Here is a 16,866-nt window from a genome sequence, read left to right as displayed (position 1 = left end):
CGGAGAAATTCGTCGCTGAAACTACAAGCCACTGACACCCCTGGATTACAATAAGTATCACCACAATACTAATGTGCACATGTTTGTGGGGACTTGAACTCTGACCTTTAATCCTACTAATTAGCTCTGTCAATTAGCAAAACAAATCTGCAATTGCATGCATAACAAAACTAACCAGTCCTAACTTTGAGGGGGGAGTTCTTGTTGTCTGTGTTTGTGTGTCTATATTGGCCAAATATTGTATTTTAATATGTAAATTTTATTAAATATTTTCATATATTCAGCACAGCGCTGTTCCTATCTTTCTTTTTTTGGTTCTGTGAATTAAAAGGGGTTTTGGTAATCCCCCTACAGGTTCAGCAGCAGTGCAGAATATACAATCAGCGCTCAGTATCACTTTGTGGAGTATTTACTACAACTGTCTGTTTCCTATCCTGCAACCAGGTGCTTATCCATTTAATTGGTTTATAATCCAATCCCACACTTTCAAGTTTATTTAGCAGCCTGCGATGTGGGACAGTGTCAAATGCAGGGCCGGCGCCACCACTAGGCAGCTCTAGGCATTTGCCTAGGGCGCCGGCCTCTGGAGGGCGGTACTTTGTAGTACCATAGAAGCGGCGGCCGCTGCACCCCCCGAGGAGGCAGGTGAGCGTTCCCCTGTCCCCCGTTCCGCCCCCCGCTGCCCCCCTCCCCGCAGCGCGTCCAGACCGGGCAAGAGGCAGGAGAAGCTGAGCTGCCCATTGGAAGCGGCCTCTCCCGCCTCTGACCCGGTCTGGATGCGCTGCGGGGAGGAGGGGGTGTAGGGAGAAGCTGGAGTGTACCGCAAACGCCCCCCCTGTGGATCACTTCCATTGCTTCTGACCTGGTCTGTCTGTATGCGACACGCTGCGGGGAGAAGGGGTTAGTGAGAAGCTGGAGAGTGCCGCACCCGCACCCCCGTGGATCACTGCAAACACCCAGTCTGGACACACTGCGGGGAGGAGGGGGGGAGTGTAGGGAGAAGCTGGAGAGGCCCCCCCCCCCCCCCGGGACCGGGTCAGAGAGGAGAGGGCGGGGACGGGACGAGCGCCTGGGGCGCTCAAAGAGGTTACACCGGCCCTGGTCAAATGCCTTACTAAAGTCTAGATATGCCACATCTACATATTTTAGGTTAAACATGTCTGTGTTATTATTACAAATGACAACATGCACTAGGTCGACATTCAATGGTTTCACAATTTTTTCCTTTTTTTTTTTTTTATTTCTTTACTTTTTCATGCTTAACTATCCACGTGGACTCCAATAGGGAATGGTAAAGTGTGCCAAGTACAGCAAGGCACCTGGTTCAAAAGCATGGTGAGCAAAGTGCCACACAAATTGGGCATCTATGTGCTCCGGTGTCGACACTGAAATCCAAAACCCCCAAAACTTACATTAACCATTTCATTTATCAACATTTTCCATGTCAACCTTTTATCACTTTTCAACCTAGTGCATGTCGACATTTTGTCAATGGTGTTGATTTAGTGCATGTCAAACCTTTTGGTGTTAACCTATTGAATGTCTACATAGACGCTGTCTGTGAGTTATTCAGTGGCGGTTTTTACCTATGGCCTGCAGGACTGCCACTGTGCTCTAAATAAGTGGAGTAAGATGCAGTCTGTGAGACTGCACTGGCTTCATTGTGACTGACAGTGACTTCCTATTGGAAGTCCGACCTGCCAGTCACCAAGGCCGTCCCATTGGGAGGTGTTCCCTCCCTCTGGGATGACTCGGGTTCAGCCCATAGAATACGGGGTATGAGCATGCGCAGTATAGAGGATGATACTGTGCATGCGTCAGTCCTGGTCATCTGCAGTGTACAGGTGCTTGGACCGTGATTTAGCTTCTATGGGCTGCTGACAAACATGCGCAGTACCGAGAACGATACTACACATGCGCCAGTCCTGCAACTGCGACAGGGACCGGTGGAGGTGGCTGTGGAAGCTAATCCACACCCATTGTTGGATGAATCAATATTCAGCCTATACATACATTAGTAAAGGACTAGTGGCAGCATGGAGAATAGCCAACAAACCCACTGCTTCTGCAGATGCATTTTAAATGTGCTCATGTATGACCAGATCAAACAACACTATTGGCAAGTTTAAACTATAGACAATTACACAGTCGGATGCAGTCACTGGGCAAAACTCATCTTCAGTCTTTCTTATTGCTTATTAGTAGCAGATGTGAGTCAGAATTAGCAGTCTTCCTGAGCCCATTGGCACTGCAATTTGTTTTCAACTAGGTCAGTGGTTCCAAAACTGTGTGCCGTGGCACCCTGGGGTGCCTCAGGTTGGTGGTCTAAGACCAATTTAAAGTAATTATTGTTAAGGTAATGGGCAAAACCAGTACTTTTTGGCTGCCAATAATAAATTATTTGGATAAACAGAAGAAAATCTACAAAAATAGACGTAAATGTTATATAAACACAATTTAATTTCTCCATAACAAACTTTTGGCCTAGGGGTGCCATGGATAAAATTCTGATATTATCAGGTGCCGTGATTCGAAAAAGTTTGGGAACCCCTGAACTAGGTCTTAAACCATCAAAATTGGAGCTTGTACCGTCATCCTTTTTTAGATCCTGAAAGCTTTTTTTTTAAACCATTGTGACCCCACTCAAGTAATCAGAGCTGCCAGTTGTCACTGTTTATTCAGGTGAATGAAATGAATGCACTATTTATCTGGCATGTAGAAGATAGATGGGGGTCTAAGGGTAAGTTGATATTTTTACACAGTAGATAAGCAGATATTAGTTGATTCTTTTTGCTGTCGTAAGCACAGCTATTTATTTTGTCAAGCTGTAATTTTACAGTTCTTACATGGTAAAACAAAATCTATTGGAACCAGCAATCCCAGTCTATTGGGAAGCAGTATGTTATTCACTTTGTATTAGAGGCTATAGGCACTGAAGGCAGTGAAATAGCTTCACTTATTCTGGTTGATTCGCAAGGCTGTGAATTTCGCGTAGCACAAATCTCAACATTTGTATGTGTGATCTAGACTCTAAATCGCTTAGCACAAAAGGCTAGCACACATCTCATCATGTGTATCGCCCCTAAAGACTCTTGTATTTACTTTTCTAATCTCTTCCTTTCTACACGAGATGGGTTCTTCTGTTACATTGTATTATAAGAGACACTAGGGAGGAGCATAGACAAAACAGAGATAGAGTAAATAAATAGTAGTGTATAATATACATAGATTAGCATGAATAGAATGCATTCTGTGTTCTAATATAAAAGCAGCAAATACTATTCCCTCACCTCTAAAATAAACTCACCTCTTCAGGCAGATGTAACATGTGCAGAGAGAGTAATTAGATTTGTGTGAGTTATTTTTGTAAACACTGGCTGCATTATTTTTACACTGCAATTTAGATTTCAGTTTCAACACACCCCACCCAAATTTACCTCTCTCTGCACATGTTACATCTGCCCCACCTGCAGTGCAAATGGTTTTGCCCATTTTCCAAACAAATTTGTATTGCAATCAGATCAGAATAGGGGCCCCCATACACTATGCGATTTTGGACCGATTCCACGCGATTTGAGCACTTGGGCCGATAAATCGCGTGAAATCAGCCCAAAATCGCATGTGTTTGACATTTGATCCGATCCAAAGCGCGGTCCCGTGCGCATCGGACCAGGAGGTCAGACATTCAGCATGTACGATCACGTCCGAACTCCTGCAGCGTGCGGGCAGTGGCGGCACTTAAATGAGTGGCGGGGGGGGGGGGGGGGGGTGTGTGCCGTGAGGAAGACGTCCAGCCGCGGCGGTGATCATCAGCTTTCTGTCACTGCCGCGGGCGGTGGTGGTAATCACATCAGTGCTGGGGCGGGCGGCGGTGACCTGATCATCAGTGTCCAGTCCACTGTCCAGCGCTGTAGCGGGCGGGCAGCAGCGGCAATTACAACTTTAAAATAACAAATGATTGCCCGGCTAATGATTGGCTGAGATAGAGCACCCTCAGCCAATCAGTGGCTTCCCTCCGCGGCCGCAGAGGGTCATTTGACACATTATTTTAAAGATGTAATAGCCGCCGCTGCGGCGCTGGACAGTGGACACTGATGATCTGCTCACCGCTGCCTGCCCCAGCACTGATCTGATTAACGATGCGGCCCCACTGCTTCCTCCCCAGCCGGCCACTCATTTGAGAGCCGCCGCCGCCTGCCCCCACTGCTCCTCATTACTCAACTTTTTTCTTTTTTCTGAGCGAAGTTGTGATAATATAGGAGATTCTGTTTTGATACTGTTATCATTGTGAGACTGGGGGAGAACTTTCCTTCACACAACATACATTATGCCAATAAGCCCTGTGAAAGATCAAGCAGTTCTTCTCTTCAGTCTGAGATGATTGATAACAGAGAACAATTATAGGGCCTACACACGGGGCAATCTCAGCCCATTTTCTAAGCGATCTAACCAGATTGCTTAGAAAATTACCATACATCGCCTCGTGTGTAGGGACGATAGTAATGCGTGGAGCCATTGCTGCATGTAGGATAAATCTAGTAAGATCAGGGTTGCCTACCCTCCTGATGGGGTCTACATCAGGACCCCCCCCCCCGAAGTGCTGCTGAAGTGCTAGCATCGCTCAGATCGTTCAGCACAGTCACCCTGTGTGTAGGCTCCATTATTATGCTGCATTCCTAAGCAAATGTAAGCACATGAAATAACTACGTAACTAATATTTCAATGAATGGGAACTTTTACGTATACTTTTGAATGATATTAGTTTTATGCTAGAGAACTTGTATTTATTTGGAATTGTCCTTTAACTTTTCTGTTGCTAATTAATTTCAGATGTTGTACCACCTTAATCTATTTAATAAATATAATTCACTTTAGATTGCATGACAACATTTTCTTCTCCAATGCTCCTTATGAAATTCAGACATGATTGCTTAAAAAATGATTACAAGTAATAATGTTATTTGATCTGGGGGCTGGAATTCAGCCTCAAAACTCTGAAGTCTTTGCCTGATTGAGCGGTGAACATTAATTTCCTGCTTTGTGAGACGTCAGTTACGCCAGTGATGGAACAGATAGAGCCTTTTATCTGTATGAATAGGCTGTTGTCATACTTATTATTATTATTTTTTTAATCTTTTTTCTTTCCTGGTTGGCCCAGCATGGAGGCTTAGTATCACTTTTCAGCCCGTGGAGCCATAATGCTGCATCAGCATTTCAGTCTTTTATTAAAGTTACATTCTATCCATATGAGCCATGCGCTGCACCCAAGCCAAAGCAATATTATGTATGACCAGTCTTTTCCACAACTGTTAAAGTTAAGACAAAGGCATTAGTTGTAAACTAAAAGCTTACGCAAGGTAAATTTACGGACCTTATATAGGAAATCTGGATATGTTTTACAATGGCTGCAGAGTAACAGGTTGTTTACTTCAAGTGCAGATTAACCTGAATCTGTTTTAAGGGCACAGAGTAAAATAAATCCCATCTCCAATCCATCCAATCCCTGCCCTGAACCACCAACCAATGCCAACAGGTGCTCACCTCCATAGTACTACTGGGATGTATGGAATGGGTCATGTTTGCAATAAGTAGCAAGCTCCTCTTAAAATGTCCTGTAAAAAGGAATGTTTTACAGTGTTGTAAAGATTAGAACGTACGTACAAGCAGAGTATACATAATGAACACTGTGTAAAACAGCGCTGTACAAACACAAATGACAGCCCAAGGATATATATATATTATAAGTCTGCAGAAAACATCACCAGTTTACACCACAGCACAAAAGAATGCACTGATAAATAAACTGCACATAGGTTCCCGATTCAAACCCGTGCACTGGGCTGCGAATTCGCAGCCTGAGTGAATATCGAATGACCTTGCATGCACACGGTACACTTTTCACATGTGTGAGTCATCCATAAGAAGACAGCCAGCGAAGGCCAGCCATTGAGAGGGAGGACCGCCGACGTCATCAGCGGCCTCCGCCGTTCCGAGTGAGTCTAGACTTACTCTGCACTGCGAACAGAGGGGAAAACCATTAATTGACCGTTAATAAACCTCATGTGTATGGCTGCAAACAGATTCACAGCCTGCACATGGGGGCGGGTTTTCTCTAGTGCGGGGTGGTGTTTACCTGCTCGCTGGGCTCTGCAAACTCGTAGCCCAGTGAGCAGCAGGTCTGAATAGGGCCCATAATCTGTAAAATGTGCAGGTTAGTGAAAATTACAAAATGGATATTGTCTTTGTAAATGTTTATACCAACACTACTAGGTTTAAATGGTTACACTTAGCAAGATTTGCTGTGTCCAAGCTACAGTATTCATGGTGCATCCCTGTGTTTAATAGGTATTACTGTGAGTGTGGAATGTTTGCGACTTATTCATGGGCCATGAAGGAAAGGCGGCAACTATGATGGTTTCAAATGCTTTGACAATAAGCATTTGTCATGTTCATTTAGGTAAAGCGTCCTTTACTTTCAATTGACATTTCTGCATGGCAAAAGGATTGTGCTATTGTCAGATTTTATTTGTATGAAAACCTGAGCAACATTCTTGTGTTTTTTTTTTTGTTGTTGTTTTCTTTTTCCTCTCAGGAACTCAAAAACTATTTTTATTCAAATAACAAAAAAAAAAAACAAGAGAGGTTATAGTATAAAACATTTGATGGAAATACTATAAAATATAGACAGGCGAATGGGATTCCTACCTGTAGAGAGAAGTTAATTAGCAGATGTGGTTGTGGTTTTTATACAAGATACCTGTGATCATAGGCGTGCGCAGCCCATTTTCTTAGGGGGTGCACCATTGGAGGGGCGTGTCGATCACTGCCTACTGGGCGTGTCCATCACTGCCTACTGGGCATCAATGCAAACTAAATAGAAGGTGATTTGTTTATGTATATGCACTTCAGAATTCCCCAGAACACATTCTGGAAACAGGGGCAGTGCACACCGAAGGTGCGCTACAATATTTTACACTGTAATGCCCATTACACGTAATGTGCCCCCCTGATTGTCCTTGTCTGACACTGACTGTTCCCCCCCTGACTGTGCCTTATGTGACCCTGATGGTGCCCTGAGTCCCCTGATTGTCCCTGTCTGACCCTGACTGTGCCCCCCCTGACTGTGCCTTGTGTGACCCTGACTGTGCCCTGTCTGACCCTGACTGTGCCCCCCCCCCCCAACTGTGCCCTCTGACTATCCCTGTCTGTGCCTTGTGTGACCCTGACTGTGCCCTGTGCCCCCCTGATTTTGCCCTGTCTGACCCTGACTGTGCACCCACCCACCCCCGACTGTGCTCTGTCGGCCCTACTTGGTGCTTTCTGCACCTCTGGATGGGACCATTTCCCAGCAGTATTTTCTAGTAGCAGCATTATAGAAGATGCTGGAGTCTTTGGCTATGTTGAACAACCCCAAGACCTGAAGCCAGCACCCCATCTGGAGCACTTATAGGTGGGCCAAGGATGAGGAGTGGGCCAAGGACAGAGGAGACTTATAGCACTTATAGGTGGGCCAAGGACAGAGGAGACACTTGGGCCAAGTGCCAGATCAACTCAACACATGCCCATGTGTCCTCAGCGCTGCTGCATCCCCCGCTCATACACTGTTACTTACTTACAGTTAGATGGAGCACTGCAACCCTGTCTAACCGCTCCCGCGCTGACGCTGTGTACTGTGTACTGTTTAGTTCAGCTGCTGCAGCACTCACTATCCAACAAGCCCTGCGGTGTCCAGAATTTCATAGGACAGCCGCAGCGGTGTCCTGATTACCCAGTAATGCACTGTGGGGGCGTGACCACAGTTGACAGGAAGCCCCGGTCCTCAGACCTGCTGCTGCCAGTGTAAATTGCGTCGTCCCCGCTGTCCGGCTCTGATTAGGAGGTGCTGCAATCGTGCAGGGGGTGCCAGTCATTAGAAGGTGCCTGTGCACCCCCGGCACCCCCCGTGCGCACGCCTATGCCTGTGATGGGCTTAACACCAGAAGGAAGCTGTGAGTGTTATGCATATCTTGCTCATAGACAATAGACTTAATGCTCATAGACAATAGACTTAATTGCAGTGCTCAATGTCAAGGAGCCGTGGCTAGGGTTGCCACCTCTCCTGGATTTACTGGATTATCCCTGAATTGGTGGCAACCCTCCAGGACCTTTTTGCTGTCTCCCGGATTCTGGGATTCTCCCGGAATCCAGGTGACTTTGAAAGCCTTCACAGCCTCCCAACTGAGTGTGCACACTGTCAGGGGCAAAGGGAGCGCAAGCTCCGGTCACCAGAAAGGCCACAGGGCATGCACAGTGTGTCTCCAGCACTTGCAAGTTGCTGCCCGCCTTACAGCTCCCTCTACCTCCAGAAATATTTAAACTGGGCCTTGGGAGAGGAGAGGACCGAGGAGCACTGTGCATCCAACAGGGGGGGGGGGGGGGGAATCTCCAGGAATGGAAGATGCCTGAGGTGGCAACCTTAGCCATGGCACACCTCCTAGGAATGCCTGGTGTTCCCAAGACATTTCAGGCACCACGTGTTTCAATGGCATACATTGCTTTGTATTTTAACTTGTATAGCACATGCGCCACAGAAGCTTGTTGGGACTTTTGCACTCATGCAGTAGCAAACAATTGCTCAACTATGTGAACATAGCATTGCATAGGTCTCTGAATCGGGCCCTGTTTCCTATTTACCTGAATGTTATTGCCTTCTGTCCTCATTAGCTTTTTCTCTACATTCAAATGATTTTTACATATTTTTCTATATAGCTACTAGTGAGCATGCAGTTCCGTGTGCAGCCATTTTGTTTTCAGGCCTATTAGCCATCGAGGGTTAAACAAAACATTGCCCTGTGGTTCTCGACAATCAGATTGAGGGCTGAATAGTGGCGCCTGCCATTATTATTTTACTCTGCGGTCTCTTCTTTATAAATTTTAGTTTTGGTTTTGAAATGGCCAGGATGCTCTCAGGCAATCTCATCTGGTCGGACCAAAATATGACACTTCCAAGGTGGTCCGAGACGAAAAGACTGCTATTATAAACAGGAATCTTAATGTTTGCTTGTTTTAAGATGAGGTCTGTCTCAAGTCTTGTTGTGAGCTGCAACCTGCCTGTGTTAGACAACCCCTGCTGATTTGACGGTTTGTGTAGTTTCTCCTCTTTCACAAAACTGTGCTAACTGGAGACATTCCACTCTCACAGCAGCCCTTATGTGCCCCATACTGTAGGCCTGTCTCCCTGTATGGCTGTACCAACTGTCTCTAATATTCCTGTCTCTAATATTCCTGTCAGTATTGACCAATGGCACAATGAAATTACTATATTTCTGCAAGTTACATGCAGTTTTTATCAACTACTCTTTTTTTTAAAGCTTTAAAATATATATTATAAATTTGTCTTTCACATGCACAGGGATCATTATTTTTTTATTTAATAAATATGACATGATGAATGGTGTCGTGCTTTAAGGTCCACTGAGGGTTATCCATTTAATAGGTCTACAGAAAAAATATAGACAGTCAATATGGTTGATATGTAATTGGTTGACAGGGTCAAAAGGTCAACATGGCAATGTTTGTCATACATATTGGTGACATTCCACTGTTTTCATCTTTTTTTATCATTTACCATGCATGTGTACCAGTGGCAAATGCAGGAGTTTTAGAAGGGGGGGGGGGGGGGGGGGTCCAAATGTAATCCAAAATCTCCCACTCTGCAGGGAATTGGAGTAAGTAAGCTCTTTTTATACACTGGGTACTATATGGAATACAGTATTGATATTTAACAGTACAGATGGTCTTTAGTATAGGCTGTTTCAAACATTTAAATAGGATAAGAGGTCAGGAAAAGGTTAAACATATAATAAATAAATACACAAACATAATAGAACAAGTATTGCACTTTCTAAGCTCACAATCTCCCACTTCATAGTTAGGCTCCAGTGTCTTCCTCCAGGCAGCTACTCTCTGGTCCATTGTGATGTTTGATTGCTCAAATCCACACATACAGTAAATGTGGTAGTAGAAGCTGGTGCACTAGGCATGTGCAGCAGCTCCGCTGTCCCTTACACTGCATGATGTGGCAGCTATATTGATCATATTATATATCAGCTATTGTTGTCACAATTTAAGGCACTTGCCAAGAGGTGGGGGGATTCCGGGTAACCAGAACCCCCCCCCCCCCCCCCGCGTTTGCCTATGATGTGAACTATGACTGGGAGTAGTAATGTATGCTGAGCCCAGAGGTAGTGGAAAAAGAACGCATGTGGAGAAAAACCCATAAGGCAGTGGACCCCACTTGCCAAGAAGGGACAGTACATGGAGGCAGTTGCTCTGTTATGGTGTGGGGTGTGTTCTGGTAGCACACATTAGTACCTCTGATACATATGCAGACTGCACAGCCTGGTAGACAATACATAAACATCCTGCTCATGTAATGCATTTCCTCAGATAGGAGTGGGCTCTTTCAGAATGATAATGTGCTACTGCACAAGTCAGTAACCACCAGGTTATGGCTGGATGAGCATTCCCCTGAGTTTAGCATCATGAGTTGGAACAACTGATGGTATGAAACAATGAAATGTTATAACATTGATGGTACCTACCAATGAAATGCCATGCATGTTGCAGAATCCTGAATCCTATGCATTTCTCACCTGGGAGACCGAGACCACATCCATGATGGTGGGGAAAGGTGTAAGTAGCCATCTTGTCCACCTACAAATGACACAGAAAAAAAAGATAAAATGCAGGTACATGCCCTAATACTAAACACTGCTAATTAGAATAATTATAATTTACTATATTATATTGCAGAGTGTATTGTAATTATTCTGATTAGTATTGTTTGCAACTGCCTTTTTTATTTGTTGAACTACAAGTTTTAAGATTATTATTATTATTGTTAATTTATTGGCGCCGCAAGGGGTCCACAGCGCACGACAATACAAAACAAGACAAATTGTGATTTGCAGTACAAATGCAAATTAGGACAAGTACACAGTAAATAAAAAAAGACAATTGCAACAGTGGACATAGACGCAATGGAAGAGTGGCAGAGATACTGAATATTCTAAGAAAAGCACATGAGGAGAGAGGGCCCTGCTCGTTAGAGCTTACATTGGAAGCACCTATTATTTTAGGGGTGCAGACAAAGCCCCCCGCCCCTTACCACCGATGAACGAAAAAGGGCACACACAAATAGAAGGGGGAGGAAGCAGACTCTGAGGTGGCATTCTATAGATTGTAAGCTTGCGAGCAGGACCCTCCTACTTTTTGACTGTCTGTAAATACCCTGTTTGTTGTATCACTGTCTCCTTTTGTAAAGCGCAATGGAATGTGCTGCGCTATATAAGAAACTGTTTATAAATAAATCCCAGCGCAGGACTAATACTGACTCTGCGCTGAAGTGCTAGGGTGAACTGAAAACCATCGGCTGGTGGACCAAAGGCTTCAGTCATTTCTGAGAAACTAGCTGGTTCTCCACCATCTATGGCAAAACCATCTAATAAGAGTGATGACCATGATTAGTTGCTAAGCATCGATGGCCAATGGCCATCCATGCTGTTTGCTTACCTGAATGCCACCCTATAATTTAACATTGTTACTTCCTGGTTTCAGTTAACAGAAGATACTTCTATAATAGTATAAGTAAATATCAATAAATATTACTGTAATTTACCTGGTTTGATATTTACACATGACTGAATTAGCCTGAGCAAATGTTAATGAATTCATTTTTGTGAAAGCACTTTTCCCTCACTTAAGCAAGTGAATCCAGGTAAAATAAAACAGAGTTTTCCTTTATGAAATGTCCCTGTCTGACTTCTAGACACAGTGGGGTGTATTTACGAAGATGGGAGTTTTATTGAAGATGGGATGTTGTTATGGGCAACCAATCAGATTATATCTATTATATTCTAAAAAGTGCTAAATAAATAAGAAGTTGTCTAAATGGTTTGTGTACTTGTGTCTCTTTACTATCTACACTAAACTATCACAACACTCTGATTCACAAAAAGCCATTGTTTCGGTGATGAAGGTAAATACACAGAATTAAAATAAAATGATGGTCGTTTAGCATACATTGTATGCACTATCACTCCAGGCAAGGATGGATTTTACATGAATGCTTCTTTTAAAAGGACATTGTATGTGCATCTTTTGATCAGTCTTTTCAGTATCTAATTGGTGATCACATTTAAATAATGAACCTACAGTTAATAAATAAAAGTGTTGGACTTTGCATAAACAAATACCTTTTTTCCCCCCAAAGATTATTCTTTGGTGATTTTTTTGTTTTATATTGTGTTTATTGTTAGATCACATGAAACAACAGAGACAGAGATGCTGATACAGATGAGAATAACAGAGGTACAATAAAAGTGAGTGAGTCAATAACCAGTAAAACAAAATTGTGATCCATTTTAAAGAAGTTGTAAAGAAGTAATAAGAATATAAAAAAGCAAAGTTCTTAACAGAACCAGAAGAAGTAAATAAAGGTACAGAAAGCTAATAAAGAAATAGTTGGCAAGGGAAGACATGAAAAGAATAGTATAAAAGAAGGGGGGGAAAAGGAGGGGATAAAAAGAGGAAAGGAGGAAAAGAGGGTGATCCTCGGCGAAGAACTGAATTTAAAACTGAGAGAAAAAAGTAAATTGATGGGCCTAGCTATCACACAGTGAAAGGGGAAAGGATGATTTGTTGGAATATCCATTACCGCCATACTTTATTAAATGATTCACAAGATTTTTTGAGGATGCTTGTCATGTATTCCATACGATACAAATACCAAATGTGGGATATTACGGATTGCATAGATTGCTATGAAGCAGCGAGCCATGATTGGTTCACTGCGGGTTCTTCTGTTTGCCTACCAGTCTGAGACCAGTGATTGGTTCCTGCCAGGCGCCAAGCTCAAATTGCTCCTGCTGCTTATTGGCCACTGATCCACTGGCCAATATTGTTTATCAGTTGGTATCAATTTTAAACTGGCCTTGCATGCACTTGCCTAAGGCTTGCAAAGAAATGATCTAGGCAACGACGTCCCTCCAGCCTGAAGACCCCCATACATTAGGCCTGACAGCTCCCGGGGGGTCACACACGATTTGGCACTTGATGTACCAAGTTTTGCATGGGGAGCTGTAGATGGAGGGAGCTGTGTGCCGAGCCGGGTGTGTGTGTGTGTGTCGGGGGTGGGGGGTGGTTGGGGGTTTCACAGAGACCAGGGCAGGGGACGCAGAGAGGCAGTGGGCACACTGGGCGGCAAGGGGACCAGAAAGCTGGGTAGCGTAGGGGTAGCCACCGGGCAGTGGGGGCACATAGAAAAAAACAAATAAATGGGCAGCCAGTGTTTAACTCTCAGTGAGAGCTCTCAGCCAATCACTGGCTGCCCATTCATTTGTATGTGTATTCTACATGCGCCGGCTGCCTGGACGCTTCCCCTAAGTTACCTGGCTCTCTGTTCCCCTTGTGGCGTTCACTGCCCAGTGCGCCCACTGCCTTCGATGTGCGCCTGCCGCCCGGCTTTCCATATGCTGCATCCCCTGCCCACCTCCAGGCTGCACATAAGATTTACCAAATCTTATGTGCAGACCCTCTGACCTGCCGACTTGGGACCGTGCATCGGGTCGGATACGATGTCTGCACATCACAGCCACAGATTTCACAGCCTGATCCATCCCAATCGGGCCCAAATCGAACAGTGTATGGGGGCCTTTACTTCAAATCTTACTGCATTTTGCTGGCCCTGGTTACACTTTTGAGGTTTTCTATCTTATACCGTATGTAGTTCTTATTGTATACTTTTATTACTTTGGTCTTCCATTCTTTTTCTTGCAAAAAAAAAGTATGTAGAATTAATTTAATATGATATAACATTTTAATTCTCCAAGGTCTGCTAATACCATATCAAAGGGGTGCTAGGATACACAAGCCAAAGCCACTTTCACCAAGGAGTTTTCGCTATTTAAAATTGGTTGGGAATGATAAATGGTGTTGCAGCCAATCAGCTCCTATAAGTGGGTACACACTACACAGATATCGGCACAATACCTAGTTCCCGGCAAAATCAGAACATCATATCGTGCATGCCTGATTACGCACTCCTGAGAGTTACATGCCATATCTTATTGACCTTGCTGCATGATCAACCAGAAGATATCATGTATATTGCCATGCTGCTGAATACAAAATACACGTGATTGTACCCTGCATTGCGCTTGTGCCTATGCATGGCACAATGCAGGGTCCTAGTTGCATCAGCATAGAACACATTACTCTCAGATGTAGACGTCTGGGAGCTGATTGGCCAGAGAACCATTTATTACACAGAGCGTTTTAAATAGCTTAAACCAGCGGTTCTCAAACTGTGGATCCTGACCCCAAAGTGGGTCCCGAATGTCTCAGCATGGGGTCGTGACTCCATGTTGCTGACCATCAGGCTGATGACTTTTCTAATCTGTCAGTGATTCCAGGAGTCTGAAAAATCTTTTGGACTCCTCGCATAATTTTGTGCCTCCACAATGCTGCCATGTATGTGCTGTCTGCTGACTACACATGTGATGTGATGATCGTCTGCAGTAACTTGCTGGGGTCCTGTCATTATTTTTATTGTCTGATAGGGTCCTAGAGCAAAACAGTTTGAGGACCCCTGGCTTAAACCATTGATAAATAGGCCCAAAAGTCTGTAACATCACCCACATTAAAAAAAAAAAAAACCTCTGTATTTTGTGACAAGCTATGACAAGTAACAGAGCAGCTTATTATTATACCAAAATGACTAACTGCATGAGGTGGACGACTAGACAGGGACAGGCCGAATCAGAATAAAATGTCTGAGGATAATATAAAATCCCACAAATGGTTAAAGCAAGGCCGGGAGTCAAGCTGCACTGAGGGGGAGAGGGCTGTTCCGGCCGCTGCTCGGGGCCTGTGCAATCTGGCATAACATACGTCATGAAGATGAACGGGACACGTTTGCAAGTCGCGGCGGGCCGGCTACGGCCCCGATGGCGCTTGACATTGTAGAATGATTGTGGACCCGTTTTGCCCATCTCATATGTTGTGATCGCTCGGAGTCGGCGTAACATCGTTAAACGGACAGCCAAAACAGCCAATGAGTAGTGAGGAGACGTTTATCGCCAGCTAATCAGATTCACGCTCCGCCCCGGATCCATGTGTGGTTCAAATTAAACTGAGAGGTAAAGTAGAGCACGTGGTGGCTGATGCGGGAGGAGGCGCAGGTGTGCTGCACGGGGACGGGAGAGACCACCTTACCTGCCGTGTAACCCTGTGCATGCTGTACGTGTATGGGTGTATTGTCAGTGAGTGTGTCACAGTGTGAGCGCAATCGTGGTGGTAGTGCCACTGTGTATAACGTTGTTACTGTGTGTGTGACAGACAGTGAGGTTCGACAGTGCTAGGCATAGCTGCCTGTGTGAGTGGGTGCGTCCGGCGGTGGGGGGATGTTAGTACTATACGTGCCAGTGGTGTGTGTTAGTAGATAGTGGAGGTATGTCACTCTATTGGAGGGGTAGGGGGTGTCAATGTGCCTGCATATGCAGCCAAGGGTTTGTATTGGGTGTGCCACTGCTGTGCATACGTTTCATTATGAGTGTGCCACTATACATGTTTTTGACATTGGGGGACTGGATGTATGCAAGTATCATTGTGTGTGAGCTGAAAAATTGGGGGAACATCACTGCGTGCATGAATGTGCTTATGGGTGGTGTCACTGTGCAAGCATCACAATGGAAACAGGTGTCACACTGCGTTTGACAGGTGTGTGTGTGTGTCTTGCCAGGTGGGTCTGTCACTGTGAATGTGCCAGACTGGTATAGGTCACTGCTTGACTGATTGGTCTCCCTGCGCTTGTGACATTGGAAGGTGTCACCCTGTGCATGTCAAGTGGTGTAATTGTATGCGTGTGCACGCGAGAGACATGTGGTCAGCAGACGCAGAACTACCATTGGTATAGGCCAGTGGTTCCCAAACTGTGTGCCGCGGCTCCCTGGGGTGCCTCGGGACACTTGCAGGGGTGCCCTGGGTTCGTGGTCCAGGACCAATTCAAATGATTAATGGCTAATTATTTATGAGCAAAACAAGTGCTGGTGGCTGGCAATTATAAAATGTGTATAAACAGAAGCAAATCCTGCCCTTTACCACATAACTGACCCTAAGGATCGCATATAAACCCAATCTAATAAAAAAAAATTGGCCTAGGGGTGCCGTGAATTTTTTTTTATACTCTAGGGTGCCTTTAATCAAAAAAGATTGGGAACCCCTGGTATAGGCAGTTGACTACTGAGGGGCTCACAGGTGACCAAACCAGCAATGTGTTATCGTGAGCTTGGGGTGCAGGACTATTGGTTGACAGTCAATAGTTTGACATATGGAAGAGGTGTTGACACATGGTGTTCATGTTTTTTAGTGTCTATGTCAATATCTTTCGTCATGGATGCCTTATCGATGTGCCACATCCACTTGCATGGCTTGCTGTGCACACTTATATTTTCTCTATGCCCACTTGGAATGTGAATTAAGAACCAGAAAAAAATTAAATCATGTAAAATCTGTTGACCTTTTCCTGTGTTGACTTTTTTTCCTCTGTTGATCTATTGCCTGTTGACCAATAGTGGTCATCCTGTTAACTGTTGACCTGGACACTGGATTTATTAACCAGAACCACCCAAAACCCACAAGTTCTGGCACTTGTCAATGTGTCATTGGGAGATTGTCACTGTGCCTGCCTGACAATTAGGAATACACTAATACCCCTTTCACACTGCACTTTTAAAACGGTATATTGCCATTTTTTTTCTATTTTAAAATGTTTAAGGCTGCAGTGTGAAGGTGCCAGAGTTGATTTACCGGTTAAAGTTAACTGGT

General features: G+C 44.6%; 2 protein-coding genes across 5 annotated transcripts in view; one reads left to right on the top strand and one right to left on the bottom strand.

The window, feature by feature from the left end:
• The window catches only part of METRNL (meteorin like, glial cell differentiation regulator), a 32,085-nt gene extending 17,017 nt beyond the window's left edge, over positions 1 to 15,068 (bottom strand). The window contains exons 1-2 of one of the 2 annotated variants that reach the window (XM_083148368.1): positions 14,932 to 15,068; positions 10,584 to 10,695 (exon numbers count right to left, since the gene is read on the bottom strand). In XM_083148368.1, the coding sequence (XP_083004494.1) occupies positions 10,584 to 10,627 (44 nt within the window). In that variant the 5' untranslated portion in view covers positions 10,628 to 10,695; positions 14,932 to 15,068. Of the gene's footprint in view, positions 1 to 5,541; positions 5,613 to 10,583; positions 10,696 to 14,931 lie in introns of those variants that run through there. The other variant, XM_083148369.1, reaches the window with a different exon arrangement.
• The window catches only part of QTGAL (queuosine-tRNA galactosyltransferase), a 369,929-nt gene continuing 368,017 nt past the window's right edge, over positions 14,955 to 16,866 (top strand). Inside the window, exon 1 of one of the 3 annotated variants that reach the window (XM_083148363.1) lies at positions 14,955 to 15,179. Coding sequence is in view for 1 of the 3 variants with exons in the window: in XM_083148361.1 (XP_083004487.1) it covers positions 15,275 to 15,279 (5 nt within the window). In the remaining 2 variants the exon portion in view is untranslated. The other 2 variants (XM_083148361.1, XM_083148364.1) reach the window with 2 other exon arrangements.

The sequence above is a fragment of the Crinia signifera genome, chromosome 6 (assembly GCF_055691185.1).
Source record: "Crinia signifera chromosome 6, ASM5569118v1, whole genome shotgun sequence".
Classification (NCBI taxonomy): Eukaryota; Metazoa; Chordata; class Amphibia; order Anura; family Myobatrachidae; genus Crinia; species Crinia signifera.
Note: the sequence above shows the minus strand (reverse complement) of the source record. Positions and strands in the feature narration are given on the sequence as shown.